The sequence below is a fragment of the Cladophialophora immunda genome, assembly GCF_000835495.1.
Source record: "Cladophialophora immunda strain CBS 83496 unplaced genomic scaffold supercont1.1, whole genome shotgun sequence".
NCBI lineage: Eukaryota > Fungi > Ascomycota > Eurotiomycetes > Chaetothyriales > Herpotrichiellaceae > Cladophialophora > Cladophialophora immunda.
Window position 1 is genome coordinate 6,813,134 of NW_015622541.1, and position 26,721 is coordinate 6,839,854.

Here is a 26,721-nt window from a genome sequence, read left to right on the forward strand (position 1 = left end):
GTATTTCAATGTGTCCAAAATGCACTAAGCTACATCGGGCTAACAAGGCCCTGACGGGGAGAAATCTTGGCATCGGGGGAAGAAGCCCTCCAAAAGCGGCGGCACCGACCACCAAATTCGGCGGGAAATTTCCCTGCAAAGTACATATCCCGCAGATGCGAAGTTGCCTCTGCCTCTCCCTGCTGGGTCATGACTATTGACATGAATTCATCATGAGCCCCCGAATTCTACCGCCACTCATGCCGGAGAGCTGACGACTCGACTCTGTTCCCCTCCATGTGCGGCAAGGCTGAAACGCTGCGCAAATGCCGCGGATGAAGGCGGCAATGCCGCATTCCGCTGACTTGTTCCTCCCTGACAGACCTGTGATACCACATCTGCCTTAGCACTCACGGTGGACGTGAGACTTGCTGCCAGGCTCTTACATAAAGCCAAGTGTGTATGATGGTTCTAGGCATGGAGAGACGAGTAATTCGCCGGATTCGCAGAAACCTTGCTTTGGGATAGTACTGATACCTTGCAGAAGGGATAATCGTGGCCTTGAGCTGCCTGTTGCTGGAATCGGTCGTTTATTCTCTTACAAACGATTCTCGCGGAAAATACATTCGAAGATCATACAAATCCTCTCCATGGTCATGGCGATGAGTGCAATTAAGTATGTCGGCCGCGTTGTTTCCTGCACGTGGTTTTGAGAGGTCAATTGCTTCGTTGAGGGCCTCATAACTCATTCTTGCCTAGGCTAGACCCGGATGAACTTCGGACGATGTTTGTGGTCGCGTTGTCTGATATGTACAGATCAGAAGTACCTCTGTATGGGAAGCTCGTGGATATTGTCCGTGAGGTTGATCGATCGGTCGTCTCGGCCGGAGATGGGGGACGTCTTCCCATTCGACATGAGCTTGAAAGGCACGGCGCCATCAGACTCGGGACAGAGTATGAACTACACATAATTCGACGCCTGTTCGGAATCTTCGGTATGTATCCTGTTGGGTGCTACGACTTGGGCGTTGTCGGCTTCCCCCTCCACGCAACTGCCTTTCGACCAATTACCGAGGCGTCTCTGCAAAAGAACCCATTTCGGGTGTTTACGACTTTGTTACGAAAGGAGAGGCTATCACTTAAGATCGCGGCTATGGCAGAGAGCATCCTCGCGGGGCGGAACTTATTTACCAGTCGATTGCTCGACATAATTGACCGAATCGAGTCCAGCCTGCCTGTAACGCCGCAGGATGCCGAGGACTTGATCACCGACTCGTTGAAAATCTTCAAGTGGCATTCCAAGTCAGATGTGACGATTGGACAATATCTGGCTCTGAAGCAGGAGCATCCAATGGTGGCCGACATCGTCTGCTTCCCCAGCGCGCACATCAATCACTTGACCCCGCGGACCCTAGACATCAATCTTGTGCAGGAAGAGATGGTCAGGCAAGAGATGCCAGCCAAGGACAGAATCGAAGGCCCTCCAGCTCGTCAATGTCCAATACTCCTCCGCCAGACGAGCTTCAAGGCTCTCGAGGAACCCGTTATTTTCGGCAGTTCAGAGGGATCCTCTGTACCTGGGACACACACCGCACGATTCGGGGAGGTCGAGCAGCGAGGTGCAGCGCTCACTCCCAAGGGTCGGGAGCTGTATGATCAACTCCTCAATCTGACGAGAGAGAGCGTGGCCAACGCGAACGGCGCCGCACATGGTAAAGATTTCGACACCCTTCTCCTGGAACATTTCTCCAAGCACTATCCCGACTCGTGGTCGGAGCTGCAGGCGCGGTGTCTGGTGTACTTTCACTACCAGCCTACTTCTTCTGGTCGTGAATTCTCCAAATCTCCCGAGTTCCAGCCACGGAGAGTCCACCTGACAGAACTCGTGACTCGCGGCCTTGTTGAGTACGAGCCGATCACGTACGAAGATTTCTTGCCATTTTCCGCAGCGGGGATTTTCAAGTCAAACATGCGTGAGGATCCCGAGACTACATCAGCCGCAGCCGTGCAGAAGGAGAGCGCACCGGGCAATGTCGGATCGGAACAACGAGAAGCGCTCGAGGCTGCGTTGGGTTGCAAGATACTGGACGAGTATGAGCTATATGCCGCATTGGAGCGGCAAAGCATCAGGATGTGCGAGAGAGAGCTAAATCTTCAGGAGATAATCATATCTTGAATATCACTCGTCTTTTAGGAGGAAGGGGGGTTTTCAGTGGATACTCGGGCCAGGAAACGGAAATGGACTTGGGAGAAGATACCAAGATTAGCCGCTGAGGCTGTCGGTATTTATCACCGCAGAACAAATCAAAATTCTAAGCTTTTGAAACTTCCTCCTTCTTTCTCAAATCCTTCCATCCCATTCCCCATGCGAAAACGAAGCAGCCAACTCCCAATCCTGCTGCCAAATAGAAAACGCGATCAATACTCTTGGCGTAAGCAGTCAATACACCCGCAAGATCCGTTCCCGAAACAATTTTTCGAAATCCAGTAGCCCCAGCATCAATGACACTTTGACCATTGACCAAAGGCGCGTATTCGGAGATGAGATCTCCAAAACTATTGCTGAATATAGTTTCTGCGAGACTAAGGAATAGGGCTGCTCCAAACGATTGGCTAAACATGACGAGCGCCATGGCGATGGGGAGCTGTGGAGGTGGCACTGTATTTTGAACGGCAAGGAGTGGCTGCCACGGAAAAATAATGTTAGTAGGTGGGCACTAGGATCAATGATGGAGAATATCAAGCATACCATTTGCAATCCGAGACCACGACCAGCCCCGTAGAGGATCTGGTATCCAATCCACTTGCCTGTTGAGGTGCTAGGAGAGAAGGTAGCAATAAGGCCACTACCACTCGATAACAAAACCGCAGCAAAGAGAGCTACCGGTATGTAGTATCCCACCTTGTTGACTGTAGAAGCATTAGCAGTGCGTGCCATGGGAAACAACGTCCTTACCGATGGGACCTGAGGATAGAGCTGCAAAGATGTGAGCTATAATCATGGGCAGGATGTATACACCACTCATTGCTGGAGATGCGCCCTTGACTCCCTGGAAATATACTGGCACCCAGTAGGAAGCGGTGTATAAGTTGCTTCCGAATAATCCATATACGATGCAACTCGTCCAGACAGTTCTCATGCAGACTATGGAGAACGGAAGTATGGCTGCGTCGCCTTTATGGTAATCCCAGAGTAGAAAAGCGATGAACGTGGCCCCAGCGCCGCAAAAGAGGCCAATGATCTGAGAACTGTTCCAAGCGAATGTAGTGCCACCCCATTGTAAAGCAAGTAGCAGCATGATGAGAGCAGGGGCGAAGATGGCAAAGCCCAGAAGATCGAGGCTTGAATGTAGTGAACGAACGACGGACATGGGAGGAGGCCTGGGGTGTTGTTGTGGAATGCGGACAACAACCAGCATCATGGCAACAAGGCCGCCGACGGGGAGATTGAGGTAAAAGCCTAGCATATTTAGCTTACTCCAAGCCCAAGAGCAGGAAAGCGAGTTGGGCGACCTACACCATCTCCAAGTCGCGTATTCTGTCATTAATCCTCCAAATAACGGACCGCTGGCTAGGCCAAGCTGCGCAGCTGAAGTAGTAATCAGCATATGACAATCAGCCCAGATAGAGGTGGACTTACTACCCATAACAATGCCGACTAGAGCTGTAAGCAATGTCAGCTATCCAACCGCACATATTCAGGAAGGCATTGAGTCATACTTGGTCTTCTCTGCATAGGGGCGCATTCCGCGACGATAAGCATGATACCATTCAACACCCCCGAAGTTCCCAAGCCTGCAACTACTCGTCCTCCGATCAACATACCCGAGGAGTTCGCAACCCCACAAATTAAGGAACCGATTTCAAAGAGGACGAAGAAGCTCAGAAATGTCCACTACATACGATAATCAGTGAGCACAGAATCAAGAAAGGGGAGTAGAATGGGGACCTGAAACCCGACTTACTTTGGGCTTAAACTTCATATATATCTTTCCAGTAAGCGGCTGAAAGACTGCGCTGCAAGCATGTCAGTTTCGCGTTCACTCATGGTACAGGTTTCGTTCAAAGCTCGAATTCACGGACCTTCCTAGCTGATATGCAGCTCCGTACCATCCAATGTCATCCAGGGAACTGAAATCATCGGTGATGCGAGGAACAGCTGCGACGACAATGGTCCCATCGAGAAGGATGAGAAAGCAAACAAAAGTCACGGCGGCCAAGATGGTGAAAAGTTGGAAGCCGTGAGCCCACTCGGGCTCTAGATTTTGATTTTGGGAGAGGGCCATGCTGGAGGATGCTGCTATTTCTGTTTCTGCGGCACCTTGTTTACACCCCTCAACAAGTTCACCGTTGGGTTCATGTTGAATGGAAGATGTGGCGGGCGACGGGTGGTAATTGTCGCCAGTCTTTTCCGGATGGTGGAGTGAAACAGAAGGCTGCTGCTTCGGAGCAGGAGGAAGTTCTTGCAATGGCATTTTTTCACAACTAAGCAGTCATAAACATGAGTTGTTGGTTTGGGTTGGGTTGAGGTTGAAGTTGTTGATTAAATGACGACAGAAGGGACGGACACGGTGCGAAGAGAGTCCCCGTCGGTCTAAAAAAAGGCCAGTTATAAAATACTGCTTGAGTTGACAGTCTTCGTGGTTAATGTGAATAGGAGAATGAAGCATCGGGATTCAGTGAAAATCGAAACCCGAAACCCGGTCTGGTTCGTAAATCCGAAATCCGGTCGCAAAACATGATCTGATTGTCCCAGACAAGTACTGAATTACCAATACAAAGTGATGGGACATGCCAATCACGCAGGTAACGATTGGTGCGCTGATTAATTGCAACCGCAAAGCCGGTGTAGCTCGTGGGCAACGCATCTTCTCCTGGATCGTCGTTGCATGAATTGCTCGGCATTTGGGTCGATACCAACGCGTGTTCGCGGGTCGTGGTCTGGAATCAGATCCACTCAAGTAGAACGCAAGTAATTTCCCATTGTGTGATTTGGTAACTGACTGGAGACTGTAGCAGAATCATTAGACAATCTTTGATCTATTGACTATACTCACTGAATCTGAACCTGAACCTCTGGATGACTGTCACCGAATCCCTGAACAACTGCCGTCGAATCTATACAGCTGTCATCGAATATTGATCGGCCCTTCACCAGATACAAGGATAAGCACCGATACGAAGACAGGCACCAAACCAATACTGATGGATCCAGCGTTATTGATTGGGTGAAAGAAACAAATCCGTAAACCAGTCAATGTCAAAACTATCCGTGCCAATTAAATCCGGAAGAATCAGATCATCAATATACTGCGGAGATGACTTGCTCTGAACCGAATTTCGCTTTGTTTCCCACGCCGGTCGAAGGGATCGAAACATACGTGCTGTTCGAGTAAAGACGTCTCCGTCGGGACAATCAGTGTTGTCGAATCCACCAAGAAACGTCACTTGCTCCATGTTGTTGAGAACTCGATCCAAGACTTGCAGTGCTTCGTCCGTCTTCCAGACATGATTCTCCGCCCACGTTGAATCGTCAAGAGTCTTGAGCCGGTAGAGTATCATTATGCAGCGGGTCAGTTGCAAAAAGATGAAGTGAGAAAGTCCAAGGTAGGCGAGGGGTTGTATCGTAAAAAAGACATTGAACCAGGACTTAATCGACTCAAGGGCCACATCAAGGGATTGCCACTGCTCCAGGGTCAATTCATTAGTGTGAAGAAACTCTGAAAGTATGACGTCCAACTCAGCGCCGTACAAATGCAAGAGCACCACGTCTATTAGCAAATCAGTTAGTACTAGATCAGTTGGAGAACGACAACGTACCACTTATATGAGATGCAGAGACAAGACTCGTCTTGAGATTTTGCAAATCCAAGAGACTTCGTTCAAGCGGCATGCGGCTCTCAACTATCAATTGCAACCGTACTTGTTGTACCAAAATTGCATCGTTGGGACACTCTTTCTTTTCGTCCAAGATAACAAGACACTCTTCCATGTGTGGCGTCCAACGGAGTGCATCGGTCTTCTGGAGAAAGGAAGATACTCTTACAAATGAGCATGAAACACAAAACGTGATTTTGGGAGACGTACATTGATGTACTCAGGAAGCAACCAAGCACAGCTCTGCGTTCCTCCATTGTACGAGGAGTCGTGGGCCTTGAAAGCTTGGGCATACCGCATAGCCCCATCTGCGAGTCCTTGGGAACGGGTCTGGCAAGACCAAGTTCAGAAACCAAAGAAATGGCAAGCTGAGTGAAAACGGAAAGGAACGGCTTGTCATGGATTTGAACAGTGGCCCTGAGACAGATGGTCAGCGTCTGGTTGCATCAGATTGAGCATTCGACTGATTGCAGCAGGTTGACTGCAGAAATAATGACATACCAACCGATAAAAGCCAAAATACCCAAGAGAAGATCCATGTTCCTATTCAACTGAACAACCACTTCCTGTGCGATGAGATGTCGTATTCTTGAGCCCAGTAACCGTTGCTGTGAAGTTGATTTCGAGGCGATTGACATGATACAAAGCCACAGAAACGGACGTTCTTGCTTAAGATGGCTAGCAGTGGTAGTGGAGGGAATGTGGACAAAGGGAAAGCATCTTGATTTGTACGTCCGGAAACTTGCAAGAAATTCCTCTGCCTCGGCTTGCGAGGGTTCGTATGACGCGCGTGTTCCATCCGTAGTGGGCGTTGTCGACGATGTTTCCAATGTACCTGCGTCGATAACGTCCAACAATGAGACTCCAAGAGATTGAACGTAACCCGGAGTATTTGTATCCATGTTGATACTACCACGAGGCAGAGGATCGTCCAGAGACCTCGTGGCCTGGGGAGATATGTCGACGGTACTGCTTAGCGCTCCAGACTTAATTAATGATACAAGACCATCTAGTTTTTGCTCTAATCGTGCGGTCTTGTTCACAGCACGTCTTTTGGGATTTCGACGTCGAATCGACTCTATTGGACGACACTGCTTGTTTAATCGATAGCACCTAACGAACGTTAGTCGTGACAACAAATTCAAAAAGTTGCTCACCTGTCACAAGCGCCACCAACCGGGCGAATGATACATTTGCATTTTGACTGAGCGCAGCTTGTGCAAGCTTGACCATACGGCGCTGGAGTGCCGAGAGATGGCGATGAATGCTGGTCCATGTTCAACGGTCAGAACATGGTAAATCTGAATCCGTTCTGACTCTTCAGAGCCAACACACGCCCGTATCCAAGGGGGGTCTCAACAACCTCGGCGATGGCCTTTAGAAGTCATGCATATAGCTGGAAGTCTTCCTCAATACCACAATCACGCCGCCAACATCGAGTAAGAAGCGTGGAGCGATGTTTAGTGCTATCACCCAAAGCTTTGTCGAGGAGATGATTTGTCAGAAGGTAATAGTCGGGGCCGAATCGGGTATGTGAGATCCCGGTCATGTGCACAACTCGGCCTGAGCCTATACCCTTCAAGTCTTTGCTAGCCAGAGAGCAGCACGGCCTTAGAGATTATGGCGCCAGGAGATGGAGATGAGGACTTATCACTACGGGCGAGCAAAGAGACAATCCTGGCCACTCACGGTGCTAGAACGCTGCCCTAGACGACGCTGGTACCGTCACAAGCCGTCCCAAGTAGCTGCCAAGCAGCTTCGGCTTGTTTGCGGATCGTTACCGCGGGCCACTTTGGTGCATCGCGAGCGCTACCAGACCAGCGCCGCGGCGCTGTGTGCACGAACAACGGAGCCTACCTATGTCGGATGTCTATAGAGTGTGAGAGAAATGGCCTGGCCGTCCACCATGGTGATTCTGTCATCGAAAGCTTGACATATCGCTCCATTCGAGGCGCCCGGATGGCAGACTGCCAAAAGGTCACTGTCTATCTTGTCTGCCTATGTGTCAACAAATTGACGATCGCTAGGAATGAATCCATACCAGGGGTTCTTGTCAAGAAAACCTGAATCCGTTTCCCTGAAACCGCAGTCACAGGTCTGTTCGCCTCCTAGCCGTACACTGACCTAGAATTCGTTGACACATCCTTCGTCTCGGCGCTTGAATCTGACATCGAGATAATCACGCCGCTCCGAACTGACTCAAGGCCATTCTTGTCAAGACCCATCAGCAGCTGTGTCGAGAAAGGAAGCTAGGGGTCATCAAATCGCTTGCTCGTCCAGACCATTCGTCGTGGCATCTGCGGGGAATGCATCCTTGAAAGAAAGGGGTTCTAGTAAATGCCTAGTTAGTTCTCAGTGAGAGAGAGATAAATAATCTGAGTCCGCATATCGTAATGTCATCGTTTCTGCGAGTGGGATGTCGAAAAGCCCAACTTCCACCGCCTCCATTCCAACACCTCGAGTCACGCCGCGCGGAAAATACACTATCGAACTTGAGACTTTGTTTACCCAGCACATTCGGGTGTCATCATGTCTTCAGCAGCAGTCAAATGGATCTGCCTGGTGAAACGGAAGCCCGGCCTGTCCAAAGCTGAATTCAAAGATTACTACGAGAACAACCACGTACCGATGGTCAACGGTCTCATTCCTCACGTGGAGCGATATATTCGCAACTATACGGTCGGCGAGGGATCAACCTTCAGTCCTGCATGGGACTGCATCACAGAATTCTGGTTTACGACCGAGCAAGACTGGACAAATTTCAATCAATGCCTCTCAGAACCCAATATCTCAAAGAAGGTTGCGGCGGATGAAGAAAAATTCGTGGATCGTAGTGCGACACAGGCTACCCTGGTCAAGGAGCTTGGGGGTCTTGTTAAGGGATGAGGATCTAATTGTTCTCGCAGTCTTCTTCCACAAGGGACATAAACTTCTGGCGATGCGAGCTGCGGAAATGCCGTGTTACGTACGCCCACAGCACAGCCTAGATAGCTCAAAATCAGAAACCAACACACCCGCATTTTGGATGTGGTTGACAACAGAGGGCAGCATTGGCAGTGAGCTTTTACTACGATCTCCCACGACACTTGCGATCTTTTTATCAAGGGTCAATGGAGAAACTCCTGACATGTTTACAATATTCTAGATGGTAGTTGACTTGGTATCCTCAAAGGCAACACAGTTGTGACCTCATGACACGTTGCAGACTTGCTAAGTACCAGCGGACACCGCACATTGAGAGTCAGGCCGGCACAGTTTCTGCAAAGCCAACTTATAAGCCGAGATGCATTTCACCACTTTCCTCCACACGTCACGTTTACTGTTCGGCGTTTGAATTCTAATCGACTCGTCTCGATGATACCACTCTTCCTGTATATCATGATCACTGACATTGTGAAGTCCGAGTCAGATCTGGAAACGAGCCTCTTGACCACATGACTGCTGGAGGATAGAGTCATGAATCTCTTGGTCATACATAGGAGATAGTCAAGGGTTTCTCAGCGCCCCTGATCGACGAGGGGTTAGTTCCAATGAGGTTACTTAGGCCCTCCCGGGCAGTCTCACGTTTAGTTGACAGCGAAAAGCCACAGTCAGGTCGAAGAGTAAATTACAAGTGAGGTTGTAGGCGAAATGGACAACTCAAATTATAAAGAGAGAGTTTGAACAGGGAAGAGGTTTTCAAAATCAGCTCGCAATCTGGCACGAAAGTGACCTCTATTTTTGTTTAGTAATTCTTGACCTTCTTTTCGGGCCGCGAAAGGTTTCACGACACTTGGGAAATCTGTAATCATGCCTATGCCATCATTTACCAAGAAATACTACCACGCCCCGTACCGGGCGATCGATCCCCAGAAAGCCGAATTCTCAGCAAAACACAAAGTCGTTGTTATCACAGGAGGTGGTTCCGGCATTGGGCGAGCGACCGCTCTCGCTTTTGCCAAAGCGGGCGCCAAAGTCGTGGCCGTTCTTGGGCGTCGTGTGGGACCTCTAAATGAGACAAAAGCTCTCGTCGACCGGCTGGGAAAAGAGACGACCGTTGCCGTATATCAGGCCGACATTCAAGACGAGAAGGCCGTGGCTGACTGTTTCACCGACGTCGAGACCAAGTATGGTCCGATCGACGTATGTTCCAACGCCGCGGCGTACCTCTCCGACAAAGGAACGATCAAGGACAGCAGTCTGGCCGACTTCTGGGCCGCCTTTGACATCGGGGTCAAGGGCGCATTCATTGTTACTCAACAGTTTCTCCGCCACTGCGCCCCTTGTGGTTCCGTCTTTATCAGCGTTAACTCCCTGATCTCACACCTCGCCGCGGTGCACGTCGAGTCGGCGCCGGTTAGCTACGCAGCGAGTAAGGCGGCGGTAGCCAAGTTAGCGGAATTCACGGCCAAGGAGAATCCACATGTTAGGTGTTATTCTCTCCAACCGGGCATCATTGAGACCGAGATGCAACAGAAGAGTATTGCCATGATGACCGAGGAAGCCCGTGCAGCTGCCCCGTTTTGGCCTTTTGACGACGGTCAGTAATCCCCGTCTGCCTTCTTCTTGTATGTCATCGAGCGCGCTTACAGACAGCTGACATGTACCCATATCACCCACAGTGTCTCTACCGGCCTGCTTCTCCGTGTGGCTGGCTTCACCGGAGGGTGCATGCATTCAATCGGGAAAATTTCTCTGGGCCAACTGGGACGTTGAAGAGCTCGTACAGCGCGCGACCGAGATTAACTCGGATCCCTTCTCGCTCATCATGACCATCCCGGGCTGGCCGTGGGATTTGCCGAAGGAGGAAGTGATGCCTGATTATGAAGCCGCTGGGAGGATGGCGAGGGAACCTTGAGAAGGTCAGAATCTTGCATAATACTCTATGGTCATTTTAAACCGGCGAGCCGACTACAGTTCGCCAATCTGGGTCTCGGGATATACTCCAATTGTAGCAACAAATGCCTCCTTTCCTAGGGACGAGTCAATACCGAACACGGACGGCCACTCCAGATGGTCTCCTTACTTTTTAAATTTCCATTCCTTCGCTTTGATAATCATTTATCGCCAGCAAATGTCAAATGGGCACCGGGTGGAAGTTCTTACATACACAAAACATTTTCGGCCCAGGATTTGGACGAACGACCCAAACTATACTATCTAGGCATCCTCTCTCACTATAGTATCGTGCTTTTCATCACCTCCTTCGCAGTGCTCCAAGCTAGTACGGTTTATATCCCTTTCAAGCACAACTCGCTTGCCAGCTTCTTCGATCGTCTCGGCAACAGTGTCACCAAAAATACCCTCGATGTCTTCCAGGGTCTTGTTCTTGGTCTCAGGGTAGATGAAGTAGACGATGATAATATAGATGACGTCAATGATGAGGAAGATGAGGAAGAATTTCCAAGCGATTGTGTCCAGGGCGAGAGGAGTGATGTACACAAGAAGGATGTTCATGCCGCTGAACACAAAGATCCCGCATGCGTTGCCGGCAGCTCGAATATTCGTGGGCATAACCTGAACAGGGTTTCTTCCATTAGAAACATTATAAATTTCTGGGGGTCCAAGGAGGGATTGCCTCCTGCACCGACAACGTACCTCTCCGGCATATACAGGACCAAATGTGTTCATGACAGCGGAATAGCCATAGTCGGTCAAGAAAATACCAAAAACTATACCTTTGCCTAATGCCAGGTTCGTGTTGTTGCTAGCTTGAAAGGCGGCCCATAAGCCAACAATAATGCAGCCGGCGGGAATCATGATGCCGTATGACAGGAACAGCGACTTTCGCCGGCCGATTTTGTCGAAGAGAAAACCAAGTGACAATACCGCAAATGTTGAGACCGTGCCCCAGATACCAGTAAAGACGAGAGACAAGACAGGAGTAAAGCCAATGCTCTGATAGATAAAGACCTGATAGTTGGACAGAGGGATAATTCCTGTGCTCTGCATGGCAAAGAAGTAGAGGACGACGAGTCCAACACGGCGGATATAAGATCTCCGGGAGAAAATGTGCCTGACGCCGAGCTTTGCGAACTTGTCCTGCTCGATTTGTGCCCTGATCTGGTGAAACTCAGCGAAGTAGAAATTGTCGTCCTCGTTGCTGCTGTGTAAGCGCTTCAAAACGACCAGAGCTTCGTCGTAGCGGCCTTTGAGCGCGAGCCATCGCGGCGAGAATGGCATCCAGTACGATCCGATCAGCATCAACACACAGGGAACAAATTGGAGCCCGAAAAGAGTGCGCCACGAAGAGTTGCCTTTGATGAAGTAAAAGGCCAAGCCGAACCACTCGCTGACCATGTAAGAGGCCGAGACATTCAAGGCAAACCAAGCGCCGATTCGGCCTCGAAGATGCGGAGGCGCCATCTCAGCAGCATAGACCGGGCACAGCGCGAAGACAATTCCGGAACCTATGCCACCGAGAGCACGGCCGGCAAGAAGCATCCCATAGTTGACTGCTCCGGTCTGTAAGACGATGCCGACAATGGAGACGCAACAGGCGATCTGGACTGTTCGCAGGCGTCCCAATTTGTTGGGAAAGTACCAATTGAGAAGTGTGCCTGGGAGACCATCATTGTTAACCCCTATGACATCTAAGGGCTAAAGTGGGAACTGCTCGTGACTTACCGACAGCGCAAGCAGCATAATAGGCAGCATTGACGCCGCCGATACGGCTGTTGTCTAAGTTGAAATAGCTGAGGAAACTCTCGTAGGCAAGAACCGATGCCATCATCCCAGAGTCATAACCGTAGAAGGAGGCCCCGAAGCAAATGTAGGCTAGGCATAGGACTTGGTAAGAGTTCATCCCTAGGATTGCCATGATGGTGGTGGGCAGTCTTTTTTCTCGTTTCTGCAGGTCTATATTCGTTCCGCATGGCCTCGTATAAGGTGAGCACGGAACAGATGAATTCTTTTCAACGTAGATGTGCATGCCTGGGCCTTTATACAAGAGGGAGTAGCTGCGGTCGTTGGACTCGCAAAGGAGGCTCGTCTGCCCAATCGCAGTCCAAGATGGGAACCCCACGTTTCCTTGTGGGCCCGGGGTCCCCGCTATCCACCCCCTAACCCTCGTCTAATGCTCGATTAGCCAGGAAATGGACTATTTCTATTGGCTTGACGCGGACTTTTCTTCTTTGAGTCAGTTTCCTTTGACGCAAGCCGTCCATTGGGCCGTCACGTGATTTTCGGGGTCAACGATTTCTGACTCAAGGACGCCTCTGGCCCGGCGGCGTTATCACTCGATTGCAGAACCATTCCAGCGTGGCGCGATGGATGGGTTCAAGCTTTCCGAGTCGACGCCATCCTTCGATCCTGGTGGCGCACTCCCCAGCCTCCCACCCCGACTCTTTCCCATGGGCAAGGGTGAGGACGGGTCGTCGTACCCCGCACACGGTCACAAACTACCGAGAATCCCCAGAGCTCATGTGGTTGCACAACCTCTTGCTATCAATTCTAGGCCAGCTAACGCATTTTCAATCAATCGCAAAGGTTTGGCCATTCTGATCAAAGCAATCAACCGAATATCGGAAGTTGGCCACTCAAACTACGCCGTAGCATAGCATTCAAAGCGACCCGAAGGGCACGTAATCTATCCTTGCACATTCAACATTTTAACCAGCCCATCATGACCGACAAAATCAAGGGAAGAGTCGACGAATCACGGAATCATCGCTCGACGCTCGAGAAGACTCATGCTCAAAGAAAACGAGAGCTCGATCGAGTTGCGCAACGAGCCAGCCGCGAGCGGACCAAGAATCGCATCCGCTTTCTGGAAGAAAAGCTAGCGGCGCTCGAAGCAGAAGACAGAGACTCACGGATCTGTGACTTGATGAAGGTGATCAAAGATCTCCGTGAGGAGAACGGGCGTTTGGCTTCAAGGCTGTCCAAAATCAAAGTTTGGGCAGATGTTGACACTCAGTTAAGTGAGGGTAATGGTTCCTTTCCTGATCACCTTGACTTCCTAAAGAAATGACTCTGACGTACCTACAGAAAGCCCAACAGGCAATACACAGCTGCCGGCACCGCTGACTCCTTCCCGAGTCTTGACGCCCGACTCCGAGGACGCCACCGGCGATGCTCCATTGGAGCTGGTGGACGGTCATGAAGTCAAGGCGGCAGGCTATTCTCAGCAAGTATTCCAGGATCTGGGTTCGAACGAGCCTGATGATCCATTCCCAACCACGATTGATTTCAATCTCGAGAATGAGACACAGGAATTGAAAGACCTGGCTTGGGCTTTTTTATCTGGTCCGTCTAGCAAGCCAGCGGTCGAAGCGGTGGCTCAAGCTTCGCCGTTTGACTCTTCAGAAACATTATGTGGACTCTCCAACTTCATCCCATCATCCATCGTCTGGGCTCCAACACCTGCCACTCCGATGATGTTTCCCTATTCGGAGCTCCCTGCCGAGGCGAAGTGGTCCTTCGGAAATGAAGCTTACACATATGCGATACGATCAACCCGACAGATGGGATTCGATTGCAGTCTAACCGAGCTACAATCTCCCCTCAGGGCCATTCTCTCCGGCTGGGAAGTCGTGGATGAACGGCAGCGGTCGCATCCGTTATGGATGGCGCTCAGACATGTCGACGAGCTGATATTGCCCAACTGGTCCATTGCACAGAAGATTGCGTACATGCTCATTGCGTACCGCTTGCTTTTGGTACGTTGGCTCTTTAGCCTTCCCAGAACGTTGGCCAGCGCCATCATGGAAAAAAGCCAACTAATACGAAACTAGTATCGAATAAATCCCACGAAGGAGAATCTGGATAGAGTTCCGCCGTTCCTTCGTCCACGGTATCTCCTCTTACGGTCGGCCTGGATTTGAAATTGGTATTAACTTTTTCTAGGCCGTCACAAGAGCGGATTGAGCATCCCATTGTGATTGACTTTTTTATATGGTAAGAAGTCTTCCAGGACTTTCTGATCTCTTGAACGCGGTCTAACTTGAAGGCTACAGGCCTGGACTGCGTGATCGCTTGGTCTTCAATCATGATAGATATTCCCGAACAGGCCACTTCTCTGCAGCTTACTGCTCCTACGTCCGCTTTTGCTGGCCCTTCCCGGACAATTATATCTTGGCCCGCGACACGTCCAACAATTACAAAGTCTCCCAACTCTTTGAGAAATATGCCTATGACGTGAATAACTGGACTGTGGACGAGCGGTTTTTTACAAGCTTGCCAGAACTGCGGGTTGACGTGCCGTGTTCGACCGAAACTTGGTCGGGAAATCTATTGGGTGCTCGATGAACACCTTTATTCCCAGATAGGATCCGTTTTAGCGGGTGACAGTTGGTGCTGCCAACGATCGAGAACTCTTGTCTGCATTTCTGGTGAGAGCACACTTGGACACTCTCAATGCTCGCACCACAAACGGTGCTGAGCGGTAGGGTTTGTAGAGGCAAAAGACTCAACGCCATCAAGAGGGGCTTGACAGCTGCACCTCGCATCCCAGCTCGAGCCACGTTACTGTAGGCGGCACGTGCTAAGTAGCATCCCGAAAAGCCGCCACCTCGACTGCGGCGAGGCGACTAACTCAGAGGTCAATGATAAGGCGCCATCATCCTCCCCCAACTGACTATGCCCGACCACACAGACAAGTTCTTTGCTCACCTGTGGAAGAAGCAGCACTCAATCCAAGCGATCACAGCCCACCACCTGCGACTCAAGCCGGACAATTGTCGCGTTGTCAAGGGCAAGACCGACGAGCTGGTCAAAACACAGAGCAATTTCACCCTAGCGGGAAGGCTGCACTAGCTGGAGGAGGTTGCCAATGCGATTCTCCTCTTGGCTAGCAGCGAGGACATTGAATCAATGCAGAATATACGCATCAATGGTGGGATGACGGCTGCGTAGATAGGTGACGAGGCCACACGCATTCCTTTTCTTCCCGGTTAAGATTTGCCGCTGAGTATATTGGTATATGATATACTTGGAAGACTCTACCGCCACAGGCAGCTGGAAGACCGACCAACCGAAAAAAGGATCTACATGGGACGATGATATGACCTCACTCGTGGATGAGGTGATGAGAATCGTTCGGAATCTACATGTTTATTCCCCAGAATCCAACTTAGAGTACGTCAGTGGACAGCCCAATCACTCAAAAATAGGTCCATCAACGGTTTCAACCACGAATTCGAAGTCCAAATCTTCTAAATGACACGGGCATCAATGGTGTGGTAGACGACATTCCCAGTTACAGAAAGTGTGGCTCATGTCAAGCTCCCTAGGCGTTTCTCGGTGGACCGGCGCGCCCTCTTTCGCTGGGGCCGACGCCTTGCAGGAAACCCCTGGTACCATGTCATTGGAATCAACCTTGGCTCAGCCTCGCCTAAAGCCCGCTCAGCCTCACCACCTGCAGCCCGCTCAGCCTCACCGACGAATGCCGAATGCCGGTATCAGGCAGAAACCATCCTCATTGACCCAACCTTTTTATCCTTTCAAATAAAAGCCATCATGATTTGCATGATGCAAGTGCTCTTTCCACGATCTTGGTGAGAATATTCCAATTTCCGACGTTCTGGGACTCGTCAACCTAAGCATTCCAACAAGACCTAGATCAGTCGGGGTACGGCTGAGCTTGACAAGCAATGGCCCTGCTCCGCTGGCTTGACGACACCAAGAACCCAACCCTCTGGATCATCGCCATCTATCCTCTCCTAATATTCCTCGTCGGCCTTCTCTGTCACTTCAAAATGATTCATTTGGTCCGGACCCTCCCACTTGTTCCGGAAGAACCTGCAGAGAAGGCGGAAGGAACCGGATGTTCCACGACTGAAGACACATCATTTAAAGAGTACGACGTGGAATCGGCGACTTCTGTGAATGATATCACGCAGAATCCCAACCTTTTGGCTGAAAGTGATCCTGCGGTCACGGGTCCGGAAACTCGAGAACCACCGCCTGGAGACGGGGATTCGATGCCCGCGAACGTCGAGCACGAAACCGAAACAGTCTCTCGCCACAATCATTCCGAATTCATCAAAGGCGTTCTGCTGTACTGCCTCCAATTACTTCTGGCCCATCGCGTGGGAGTCCTGATCTCCAGACAAGCGCACGAGACTCGCCGCCTCACAGATATCCTGATAGGATTGCTCTCAATGTCGGCGGTCACCATCATGCTGCTGATATCCCCGGCGTACCTGGGCAACGCCAGATTCCTGACCCTCCGAGGGTACCGAACAAGCGAAAAGCAGACATTCCTCAACGACCCGTCGGATCCCTGGGCGAGCTTCTACGCCGTCTGTATCCTTTCGTTGGTGGTGCCGTGGTTGCGGCTTCTTTTTGGCTTCTATGTATGGTGGAGCCTCGGAGAAAAGAGTGGTTGTCAACACAGCAATTGAGGATCAACGTGAAAAGAGACAAATTTGGTACCCAATCACCAGTCTTTGCCGCAGCAACATCGGAACCTCTCGAAACTCGAAGGGAATACTTCTTCGACAACATTGTGGTGGGAACATTGGGCATTAGAAGAAGTTCTTTGCAAGGCATTCGGAAAGCTAGGATTGTCCTTGGTGATAGGATCAACCGATCGGCAAAGACACTTTATTCGCCAGAGGGATGGGTATGGGCTGGAATGGAGAGGGGGCATTACGATATCTTCCTCATAGGCGTCCGTGATTTCGGGGATCTCTCCCAGGTCTTCGTGACAGGCATCTACTGAACTACCTGTCTCCCTCATCCTCCAACAAAGCCCACGTCAAACTGCGGAAGATTATCGTGCAACTGTGTTGCAGAATTCAACACTTGAGCACCACTGCCGTAGCTGCTCGTAAATAAGCCCTCAAAGGCATCGCCAGGGAGACCAAAGCCAGGACCGAGTAGCTCATCCACAGTGTCAAAGCCCAGAGGATCATCCCACAACGGCAAAGCCCCACTCGTGCTATTCGTAAATGACCAGTCCTGGTGAGAAGAGTCAATCACCGGGTTGCCGTCGTGCCTTTGAAGTTCGTCCTGGAAGTTTACAGTCAGATGGGTGGCCGAGTGATCTTCTAGTTGATCAAAGCCCTGGCTGGGTCTTTGAACAGTATCGATATTGCCAAGCTTGGTTTCCTGAAGTATGCGCTGTGCACGCTCAAAAAGCCTGTGCATGACGCCGGCGCTCCAGTAGGTCTCGCGTAGTTTTGACAGCACCAGCATACAGAGTTGGAGGCGATTGCCCGCGAGACCACTGACGAGGGGCTCTGCGGACTTGTAGTCGAATAGATGGATTTGCATCGAGGGAACCAAGGCCGTGATTCTGGTCAGTTGATGCAAGAATTAGCATGTGGAAAGGCCAGCTGCATGCCCCAGAAGTAAGGCTGCTTACATCATCGGTTTTAGAAATTGGATGGCATTGAGCTCAATCAACTTCTCCAATATGTTGTTGATACTTGAAGCTGCCGCTCGTGCTTTCATCAAAGCCGTCTTTTGCCACGAAGGTGGAGCAGAAGTAGGAATGGCCGCAGGCCCGCCGAGGAGGTAGGGTCGATACAGTACGGTAACTGTGCCTCTGGGATATCATTTGCATCTCTATCGTGGACTTCCTGGGACATAGAGAGACTTACTGATAGAACAACTCGACCTGATAAGCATGCATACGAAGCAGGTCGCTGGAGTCGTCTGGCAACTGGTCATGCAGAGCGCATTCTTGCAACTCTTCCGCAAGGGTATCGACGGCTTCGAGACTTGGCCGAGGGCCCTTGACACGGTAATGGGCACGCAAAATGTTCCCTAAGGCATGACTTGTGTGGACAAACCGAACCCACATTGCTGCCAGCGGTTCGTATTTTAGGGGAATGAACTTCTCGAGATAGTCGTTTGGAATCTGTTGGAGGTCGAAGAGAACATCGCCCGCAGTAGGCATCGGCACATCACAGTCCTCGTGATGAATTCGCATCGGACGGCCTTTCGCCAGGGATACCCAGCGGTCTCTAATAAAACAAGTCCACCAGAGGCATCTTGCATGTCTGCCAAAGGACTCCGACACACCGGGGCTCCGAAAGGTTGACTGGGTATCTCGATGAAGGCCAAGGTTCTGGCACAGAGAAATAGCAATACCCGTCCAATGCCATGCTCCAGTATGGTCTTGTGGATCGGTATACCAAAATCCCATCAGGATGACAGACTGAATGAGGACGAGTTTATCCGTTCCTCGGTCGAAATCATAGAGACACTGCCATAATAGGGTCAGTTGATTCGACAAAATGAACCCTTTCCGCCTTGACTAACCTTCGCCCGCTCGTACATCGAGGTTTTCAGAGCACGTCGGGACGAATATCCTGTTTTTCGTAATAGGTCGGAGCTCACAAACTTGACAATCTCAGTGATGCTCCATCTAGAAGGAGTTGGCAAACTTACATTTGCCGCAGCTAGAATCATGCTCCAAAACAAAAGTGGGCTGATGTTATTGCGGTCGTTTTTATACTGGTTCAGGAAAGTGGCAGCATCTACGACAGGAATGAAGAAATGAACGTGCTCGAAATAGCAGCGAATGGCTTCATCTGCAACATCGTTCGAGAATGTCTCGAAAACACCTTTGGCGCGCATATATTCAATCTCGTAAGGCTTCCTCGGCTTGTTGTTCGAGTCTTTTGGAATATATGGCCGGGGGTCCTGTGCTTCACTCGGATGGCAAATATCGTAGACCGCAAGGCGAGGACCACGCCTGTCACCTAAAGCATACAGATCAGCTTGTGCTTCGTCAGGTTTACTGTCCCACCGCCAATCTCACCAATATATGAAAGCGAGGAATCGTCAGGTAATATAGCATCAACATCCTCATCCTCATCCCCATCAACCGTATCAGTTGTCCTTACAGTAGTGATTGATGCATCGACCGCGGCATTGGGTCGTGCCAAAGGACTGTATTGGTCGGAGGGGCTTGTATTGGCAACAGTCTGGACGGGTGGCAGCGAGGGCGCAGTCTGATCCAAGGTGCGTCGCGATCCACGAAGTCGATGTTTCTTGCGTGGAAGCACTTCACATTTTGCTGTGGGCCCTTCATGCTTGCAGTTGGAGCATGGTGTCCCGGTTCGTGTCACGTCGCACCGAACCTTGCGCCGATTGCAGGCCTGGCACGCGACTCGTGAACGCGATCGTACCTTGTCATTCGGCTGATTTGTATCTTGCATCGAAGCATCGGGCGGCTTTGATATCAGATGAGCAAGAGCAGAAGTTTGCCTCGGGTAGAAGAATGGCCTCAGCACATTAAAGGGTTGAACATGAGGTAGAACATTTCTCCCCGCCTCCGGTTAAATATTGACGGGAAGTAACGGTCTATTCGGCTCAAAGGGAAAAAGTTGAGCAGTCTGACAAAAGCTTTCTCTATGTCTTTACTGAGAGTTTTCGCCTGACCAGGACTCATGAGCGTGAAATGACCGCTGGTAATACTTGTTAAAATGATCAGATGTTCGATCATCTTCCCTATTTCTATACGTAACTGAGAGTCATTACATCCGTACTACCGCCGGCGCTCAAACAATAATTCCATCTGCAAATGACCCGAGAGATACATATTTGGTCGTGACACTAATTACCGACGATCGAACTTCCTCCCAAACTCCTCAAGAACCTGGCACCCATGTCTGATTTTCCTTCCCCAGATCTCTCCACGCCCACCGCGAATAGACGGAGTGGCTTCTTAACATGACCTGACCTTTCCTCATCAATGTCACGTCATTCGGGCTCCTGTGGGGTTGAGTTTGCCGAAGACGGCACGAATTTCTCATGGGACGGGAGGCGAGAAAAGATAAAGACTTCATAGACCGTCACCAACGCTTTGCTCGGTCTCCATTTCCAAATCGACTCGATAACCATCGGCCATCATGGGCGAGAAAGAATTCGACGCAAGCATTGCAACCGACGAGGCGATGAAAGAGAATATTGCCATCGAAGCGGAGCGGATCGATGGCATGGACACCACAAAAACTGAAGGCGACTCCTTTACGCCCGATGAAGAGCGACGTCTCGTTCGAAAGCTCGATTTCTGGTATGAGATTAAGCTGACTTGAACCCGCATGAGGATACTAACTGTCTATTCTAGGCTGCTGCCCCTCATGATGACGACCTATATGTTACAGAGCTACGACAAAGGCATTATGAGCGCGGCAACCCAGTTCGACTTCAATAGCGACCTCAAACTTACAACGATTGTGGGCTACCAAGCGGACGGAAAACCCATCACCAATAACCAGAAGTACTCGAATGCGTCCATGATATTCTATATCGGCTACTTGGTCGGAACCTATCCTATGATGTATCTGTCCCAACATTATCCCACGTCGAGAGTTCTTTCTCTCGCCACATTTCTCTGGGGCGCGGTGGTCATGTCAACAGCGGGCTGCTCGAACTATGCCGGTATCATGCTCAATCGCTTCTTCCTTGGCTTTCTCGAGTCTACGGTGGCTCCGGCATTCACGGTCTTTGTTACCTTCTGGTGGACTCGCGATGAACAAGCCCTTAGGACCAGTCTCTGGTACAGCTGTGTGGGTGTGGCTACAACCATCTCGCCCCTGATCAACTATGGTCTAGGCCAGATCAACACCTCAATGGCTCGTTGGAAACCCATGTTTCTAATTCTAGGTGCCGTAACCCTGGTTTGGTCGATCGTTCTGTTCTTTGCTCTACCAGACAGTCCCCTGACCACCAAAAAGCTCACTGAATCCGAGAGGAAGATCGTTGTCCGCAGATTGGAACGAAACAACGCGGGCACCATCAGTCGCACATTTAACAAAGGCCAGTTCTTTGAGGCATTCCGTGATTACAAGCTATACAGCTGCACTCTCATTATACTCCTCACCGGTGTTCCATCAGGAGCCCTCGGCACTTTTGGTACAGTGGTCATCAATGGGTTTGGCTTCGACCACTTTGACTCATTGGCCTTAACATGTCCCATTGGCGCCATTACCGCAATCAGCATTCTCTTTGTGGGCTTCATCACCCGCAAATGGAACAACCTACGCTACCTGTCCATTGTGACCTGTGCTCTCATCTCCATTGCTGGAACCCTCATCTGCTGGCTCGGACCGCGAGATAACCGTGGCTTGTTGTTTGCCGGTGTCTTCCTCATTGCGGTTCAAGTCTCTGCTGGAGGAGTAGCAGTTTCCCTCGCTGCATCAAATATCGCAGGACACACAAGTAAGTGGGAGCCACCTCTTCATATTTCTCTGGTCTAACTCAGAATAGAAAAAGCGACCGTCAGTGCAACAACGTTCCTCGGGTACTGCGTGGGCAACGTGATTGGACCTGAAATCTTCGGCGCCTCCCCGGGACCTGTCTACCATGCAGGCTTCATGGGAAGCTGTATCTGTTTGTGCTGCGTGGTAGTCATTGCGACGATCACTTACATCCTACTCCGCCGGGAGAATGCGAAGAGGGACAGAGTGTATGGGGGTTTAGCCGGACAGCATGATATAGAGGAGGATCTCTCAGACATGAAGAACGAAGAGTTCAGATATGTTCTGTAGATGGTGCGCAGTCGTTGGAAGGTGCTGAAGGGATATAAATTTCTGCTGGGCCATCAGCAAGCTGAATGACAAGAAGAAATTATGGTATGCTCTAGCCAGGCATTCTCTAACAACAAATCCCTGACTCGCCTTTCTTTCGATTGTCCTTCTCTTTGGCAAGTATTGGGAAGAATGAGCTATCGTCCAGGCGTCCCTCTACTACAATGAAGCACTCCTTGGTGCGTGGTCGTTGAAACCTCTGAGCCGAAATTCCCGAATATGCCGAGGTCGCCAATCAGAGCGCTGCCACCATTCCGCAAAGGCATTCAGCCGCACCACTTTCATTGTCACTTTCGCGGCCTTTTCCCGTGCTTTCTCTACCGAGATGGCATCTCATTGCGCCACCTTGAGGACCTACCTCGATGACACCCGCAACGACCAATTTCCGTGATTGCAACCGCCGCTGGGCGGAACCCTTCAACTACTTTTGCGGAAGCGCTCATTGATCGCTGATACTTGCCGTGGGCATAGACACACAGGATTCCGGGGGATGCTGTTCAATCTCCCTGTTGTGGAGATAGGAAGGGGGCGAGTGCGGAGATGAATGTCACTTGGCTCGATGCTTTTCAAAAGGTAAAGTGCGACGGCAGGTTCGAGGTTACTTAAAAAGAACCCGAATCGTACTTGGCTGCCACTTCTCGTTGCATTGCTTGCATCCTCCTCCTCCGTCAACATATTGATCTAGTGTCGAGAACCCAAGATCGGCTAGGATGGCGCTGGGCAAATGCTTACTGCAGGTGTTGTTTTACACAGTCACTCTCAATGTGGCGACAGCATGGGCGCTATCGATGGGTGCCCGGACCGACCTGAGTTGTCAATCTGTGGGATGCGGGAAGAATCTCCCTGACGGGCAGGTTGTCGGACAGGTCACCAACGTGACAATAACAAGCGATGGGAACGATCGGACTTATCTCATCTTCATACCGCCGACGTATCGCAAAGACACTCCGACATCTCTCATTGTATCCTACCACGGAGGTGCCCGGACGGCAGAAGATCAGCTGGAGTTGGATCTCCTCACCAGCCCAGAATTCAACACCAGATCTTTCGTGGTGTATCCACAAGGGATAAATGTAAGAACGTTTCTCTCTGTGATTGGCTTGCAGCGAGGGGCGAGGCTGAAACATTAGTAGAATACATGGCAAGGAGTACCCGGGGTCACAACGAATGACGTCCAGTTCACAAGCGACATTTTGAATGAGATCGAAAGCCTGTACTGTATTGACACTTCACGCATCTACACGACAGGGAAATCCGACGGCGCTGGGTTTTGCAACATTTTGGCCTGTGACCCGGCTCTTTCGACAACTTTTGCGGCTTTTGCTCCCGTTTCTGGAGCATATTACGTGGACTCTTCACCCTGCATGCCCACGACAGTGAGCCTGCCTTGCTCCCCGGGAAGGTCTGAGATACCTCTTCTTGCTTTCCACGGAGGCAACGACACCACCATCCCGTATGCAGGAGAAGAGCGAAAAGGCGAATGCCTCCCAAGTATCCCTCACTTCATCCAGGAGTGGGCATTACGGGAAGCTCTTGGGACGAGGAATATCACGACTTCAGTAGCGAACGATACCGTCAAATACAGCTATGGAATGGGGCATGATGCAAGCCTGGTGGCTCTGATTTTCGACTCTGACATCGGCCACGACTGGCCCAGCACAGCGCCAAACGATGACAACCAGCACGCAGGCCATCATCCGGCAAGCTTTAATGCTACGCCAATCATCCTGGACTTTTTTCAACAATATCGACTTCCGCAAAAGTGAGAATGCGACCGGATGCAGTGCCGAGTAACGAGTTGGGGAGACATACAACCAAATTAGTCCGAGAAACAAGGAGAAGAGATCCTTAAACCGGATGGTGAGGACGGACTCTTGATGTACACTTAGTTTCTTTCTCTCATTTTAGTTCGGTAATTTGTGATTCATTTAAGCACCGAGAAATTTTCGTATCTGTCGAGATATTTGCCGTGCTTGGACATTAGCCGAAGTATGCCAGGGCCTCAATTCCTTCGGGTGGCACTAGGGCCAATTGTCCAACCGGTATGAACCAGACGAGAGGCTTCAGCAAAGAAGAGGAGAAATGGGTCCTCCTCAGTCCTTCGTGTCCTTCTCTACTCAATTTTCGGCGGTTGTAATAGAGTGCTTTGATACAATATTTGCCAACGAGTCTGCGCCAGTGCAGTAATTGCCGAAGCATTTCAGGCTCCCGAGTTCCCACCCTCATTCTCTCCCCCCTCCAAGCCGAGGCCAGAAACGCTTAGACTCGTGTGCTCTTGACCTTATTTTCCATTTCCCAAATCTGTTGCAAGAATGCCACCAGCAGTCCACGAACAAGTCCCATGCCCGGACCAGTGGAAGATGGGCATCAAAATGTCGAGAGAAGGCCAACAACAACAACCACAACCAAAGTCCACCCTCGAGCCGCGGTTCAGCTTGCCCTCGACGACACCACCTTCCAGCAGAACAGACATCGTCATTGGCGGCATCAGGGTCTACGTGTACGGCCTGGAGGAGCTCGCGGACAAGTCCAACGTCGAGGTCGCCGTGCTGTACCTCGCGCACAATCGGAAACGGTCGTACCTGGTCACCGAGGACATCGCGTACGAGGTCCTGCACAGGTATAGGACCGAGACGCGACGGAAGAAGTATGAGCTGATTGCCTTGACGATCAATATGAGGAACCATGGGGATCGGGAGGTATGGATTCTCCTTGACTTTGTCGTTTGCTGTTCTCACCTCCATCCGCCGATCGCCGGATCTGAAGCGCCAATGAAGCCCAAATTTGGTTCCATCATGCTCATAGAAAGTGAATGAACAGGTCAGTCCTCAAGCGAATTACACGTGGGACGACGGAAACGATAACCATGGGTAAGTGAAGCAGAATTCCCTGTTCATCGAGCCGCTGTTTTCAAGCCTGGTGGAACTTCCATCACCCATTGTACACATAATTGGGTGTTCTTGTCTTCCTGCTGTTGTTTTCCCTCTCTGAGTAGATGCTGACGTTGGACCCCTTCGGGGCGAAACCAGTATGGACCTCCTCTCGATGATCTCAGGCTCGGCTCAGGACTTCAAGCTCATCCTCGACTACCTGCCCGCGTATCTACCCCAATTCACGCGCTTCCACAACATCATGGCCGGCGTCTCGCTGGGCGGACACACGGCTTGGCGGATGGCCTCGTTAGCAGCACCGGGCCAGATTGAAGGGTTCGCCATGGTCGTGGGCTGTCCGAGCTTGAATCCACTGCTGCTCTCGCGGTTGGAGATCGACGTCGCGGCCCTAGCGACCGCGAGCTACGACGACCTGGAGAAAGTCATGACGGCGGAGCAGAAGCGTCGGTGGCCGCGCGCGCTGGCCGGGCTCGTCCGAGAAGGCGACAGGGTGGTTGCGGAGGAATTTCCGACCGATGTCCCTGTCTTGTTGTGCAACGGCGCCGTCGACCCGTTGGTCCCACCACAGTACACGGTGGCCTGGGTGGACAGGGTAAGAGAAGTCGAGCGGAAGAACGAGAGTGGCCGAGTCCGTTTCTTCGTCCAGGAGAATACAGGGCACAGCTGCACCAAGGAGATGGTGGCGCTGATTGCGTCTTGGTTGGGCGATGTTTTTCAAGCGTAGCCCGGAAATCGAGGGTTTGGTTTTGCCATTTCAATTGGCTACGAAAAGGTGTCGGGATATATGGGATTCGGCACGGTGAAGTGATACACAAGTTTCCCCTGTTTTGAGGAGGCAGGTTAAAGGTGTCTGGCACAAGATTGGCTAGAGGTTGGGAACGCTATGTTACACACCACAGAAACAAGGACGGTTACAAAGTGAATTAGCTCATTAACAATCCTACAAAACTAGTAGTGTTGGTTCAGCCTTTGACAAAGTACGGCGTCAAAGCGATCTTGACGCATCCGCTGCCAGCTTTGGCCCCGACGGCCAGGTTTCCGTTGCAGGAGAACCAGTTCTCGGCTACGTTGTCAACCTTGCACGTCAATTTGCTGCTAGCCACGTTAAATGTGGCAGTTGCGTAGTCCATCGCTGTGATATTGGCAGGTGAGTCGAAGAACAGAGTCATGGCAGCGCCCGATGCATTAACTGGGGGGTGGAGGTTGGCGACTTCCTTGCTGGCCGACCCGACGAGGCTGCAGGCCTTGTTGAATGTGAATTTGGTTGCCTTGGTCGACGTGGCGCCGAAGGAGATCTTGTCGCGGCCGCCGCCGATCTTGGAGAGGACCGCATAGGTCCCGTTCTCCTTGGTCGTGCTGGAGGTCTGTTGGATGATGAACGTCGGCTGGAGGCCCGAGGGGTTGCACGTGGTTGGCGTCGGAGCCGCGGCGCTGCTTGAAGAAGTACTTTTCTTGCTTGTTGACTTGGGCGTGGTGGTCGTCGACGGCGGCGGCGTTTCTTCTATTGT

The 26,721-nt window shown here is 51.0% G+C and overlaps 7 protein-coding genes across 7 annotated transcripts; 4 read left to right on the forward strand and 3 right to left on the reverse strand.

Moving 5' to 3' along the window:
- Positions 1-2,291: 2,291 nt before the first annotated feature.
- PV07_01999 (uncharacterized protein) lies at positions 2,292-4,454 on the reverse strand (the record flags this gene model as incomplete). The annotated part of the gene is made up of 8 exons (XM_016388584.1): positions 2,292-2,663; positions 2,729-2,889; positions 2,936-3,439; positions 3,497-3,568; positions 3,620-3,643; positions 3,700-3,874; positions 3,945-3,996; positions 4,090-4,454. The coding sequence occupies 8 exons, from the start codon at positions 4,452-4,454 to the stop codon at positions 2,292-2,294; spliced, it is 1,725 nt and encodes a 574-aa protein (XP_016255512.1).
- A 714-nt stretch (positions 4,455-5,168) lies between these two features.
- On the reverse strand, positions 5,169-6,819 carry PV07_02000 (uncharacterized protein). The gene is made up of 4 exons (XM_016388585.1): positions 6,358-6,819; positions 6,067-6,273; positions 5,800-6,020; positions 5,169-5,750 (listed from the first exon to the last, which is right to left on the reverse strand). The coding sequence occupies exons 1-4, from the start codon at positions 6,756-6,758 to the stop codon at positions 5,197-5,199; spliced, it is 1,383 nt and encodes a 460-aa protein (XP_016255513.1). The 5' UTR covers positions 6,759-6,819; the 3' UTR covers positions 5,169-5,196.
- Positions 6,820-8,385: 1,566 nt separating this feature from the next.
- On the forward strand, positions 8,386-8,742 carry PV07_02001 (uncharacterized protein; the record flags this gene model as incomplete). The annotated part of the gene is made up of 1 exon (XM_016388586.1): positions 8,386-8,742. The coding sequence occupies one exon, from the start codon at positions 8,386-8,388 to the stop codon at positions 8,740-8,742; it is 357 nt and encodes a 118-aa protein (XP_016255514.1).
- Positions 8,743-13,459: 4,717 nt separating this feature from the next.
- PV07_02002 (uncharacterized protein) lies at positions 13,460-15,084 on the forward strand (the record flags this gene model as incomplete). Its single annotated transcript, XM_016388587.1, has 5 exons — positions 13,460-13,763; positions 13,825-14,495; positions 14,571-14,629; positions 14,683-14,733; positions 14,793-15,084. The coding sequence occupies 5 exons, from the start codon at positions 13,460-13,462 to the stop codon at positions 15,082-15,084; spliced, it is 1,377 nt and encodes a 458-aa protein (XP_016255515.1).
- Positions 15,085-16,293: 1,209 nt separating this feature from the next.
- Positions 16,294-17,714, forward strand: PV07_02003 (uncharacterized protein). Its single transcript, XM_016388588.1, has one exon. It carries the CDS (start codon positions 16,428-16,430, stop codon positions 17,178-17,180), a length of 753 nt encoding a protein of 250 aa, XP_016255516.1. The 5' UTR covers positions 16,294-16,427; the 3' UTR covers positions 17,181-17,714.
- On the reverse strand, positions 17,515-19,822 carry PV07_02004 (uncharacterized protein; the record flags this gene model as incomplete). The annotated part of the gene is made up of 7 exons (XM_016388589.1): positions 17,515-18,076; positions 18,146-18,328; positions 18,384-18,991; positions 19,048-19,128; positions 19,177-19,490; positions 19,550-19,742; positions 19,802-19,822. 7 exons carry the CDS (start codon positions 19,820-19,822, stop codon positions 17,515-17,517), a joined length of 1,962 nt encoding a protein of 653 aa, XP_016255517.1.
- A 685-nt stretch (positions 19,823-20,507) lies between these two features.
- PV07_02005 (uncharacterized protein) lies at positions 20,508-22,350 on the forward strand. The gene is made up of 3 exons (XM_016388590.1): positions 20,508-20,806; positions 20,861-21,954; positions 22,003-22,350. Exons 1-3 carry the CDS (start codon positions 20,643-20,645, stop codon positions 22,281-22,283), a joined length of 1,539 nt encoding a protein of 512 aa, XP_016255518.1. The 5' UTR covers positions 20,508-20,642; the 3' UTR covers positions 22,284-22,350.
- The last annotated feature ends 4,371 nt before the right edge of the window (positions 22,351-26,721 follow it).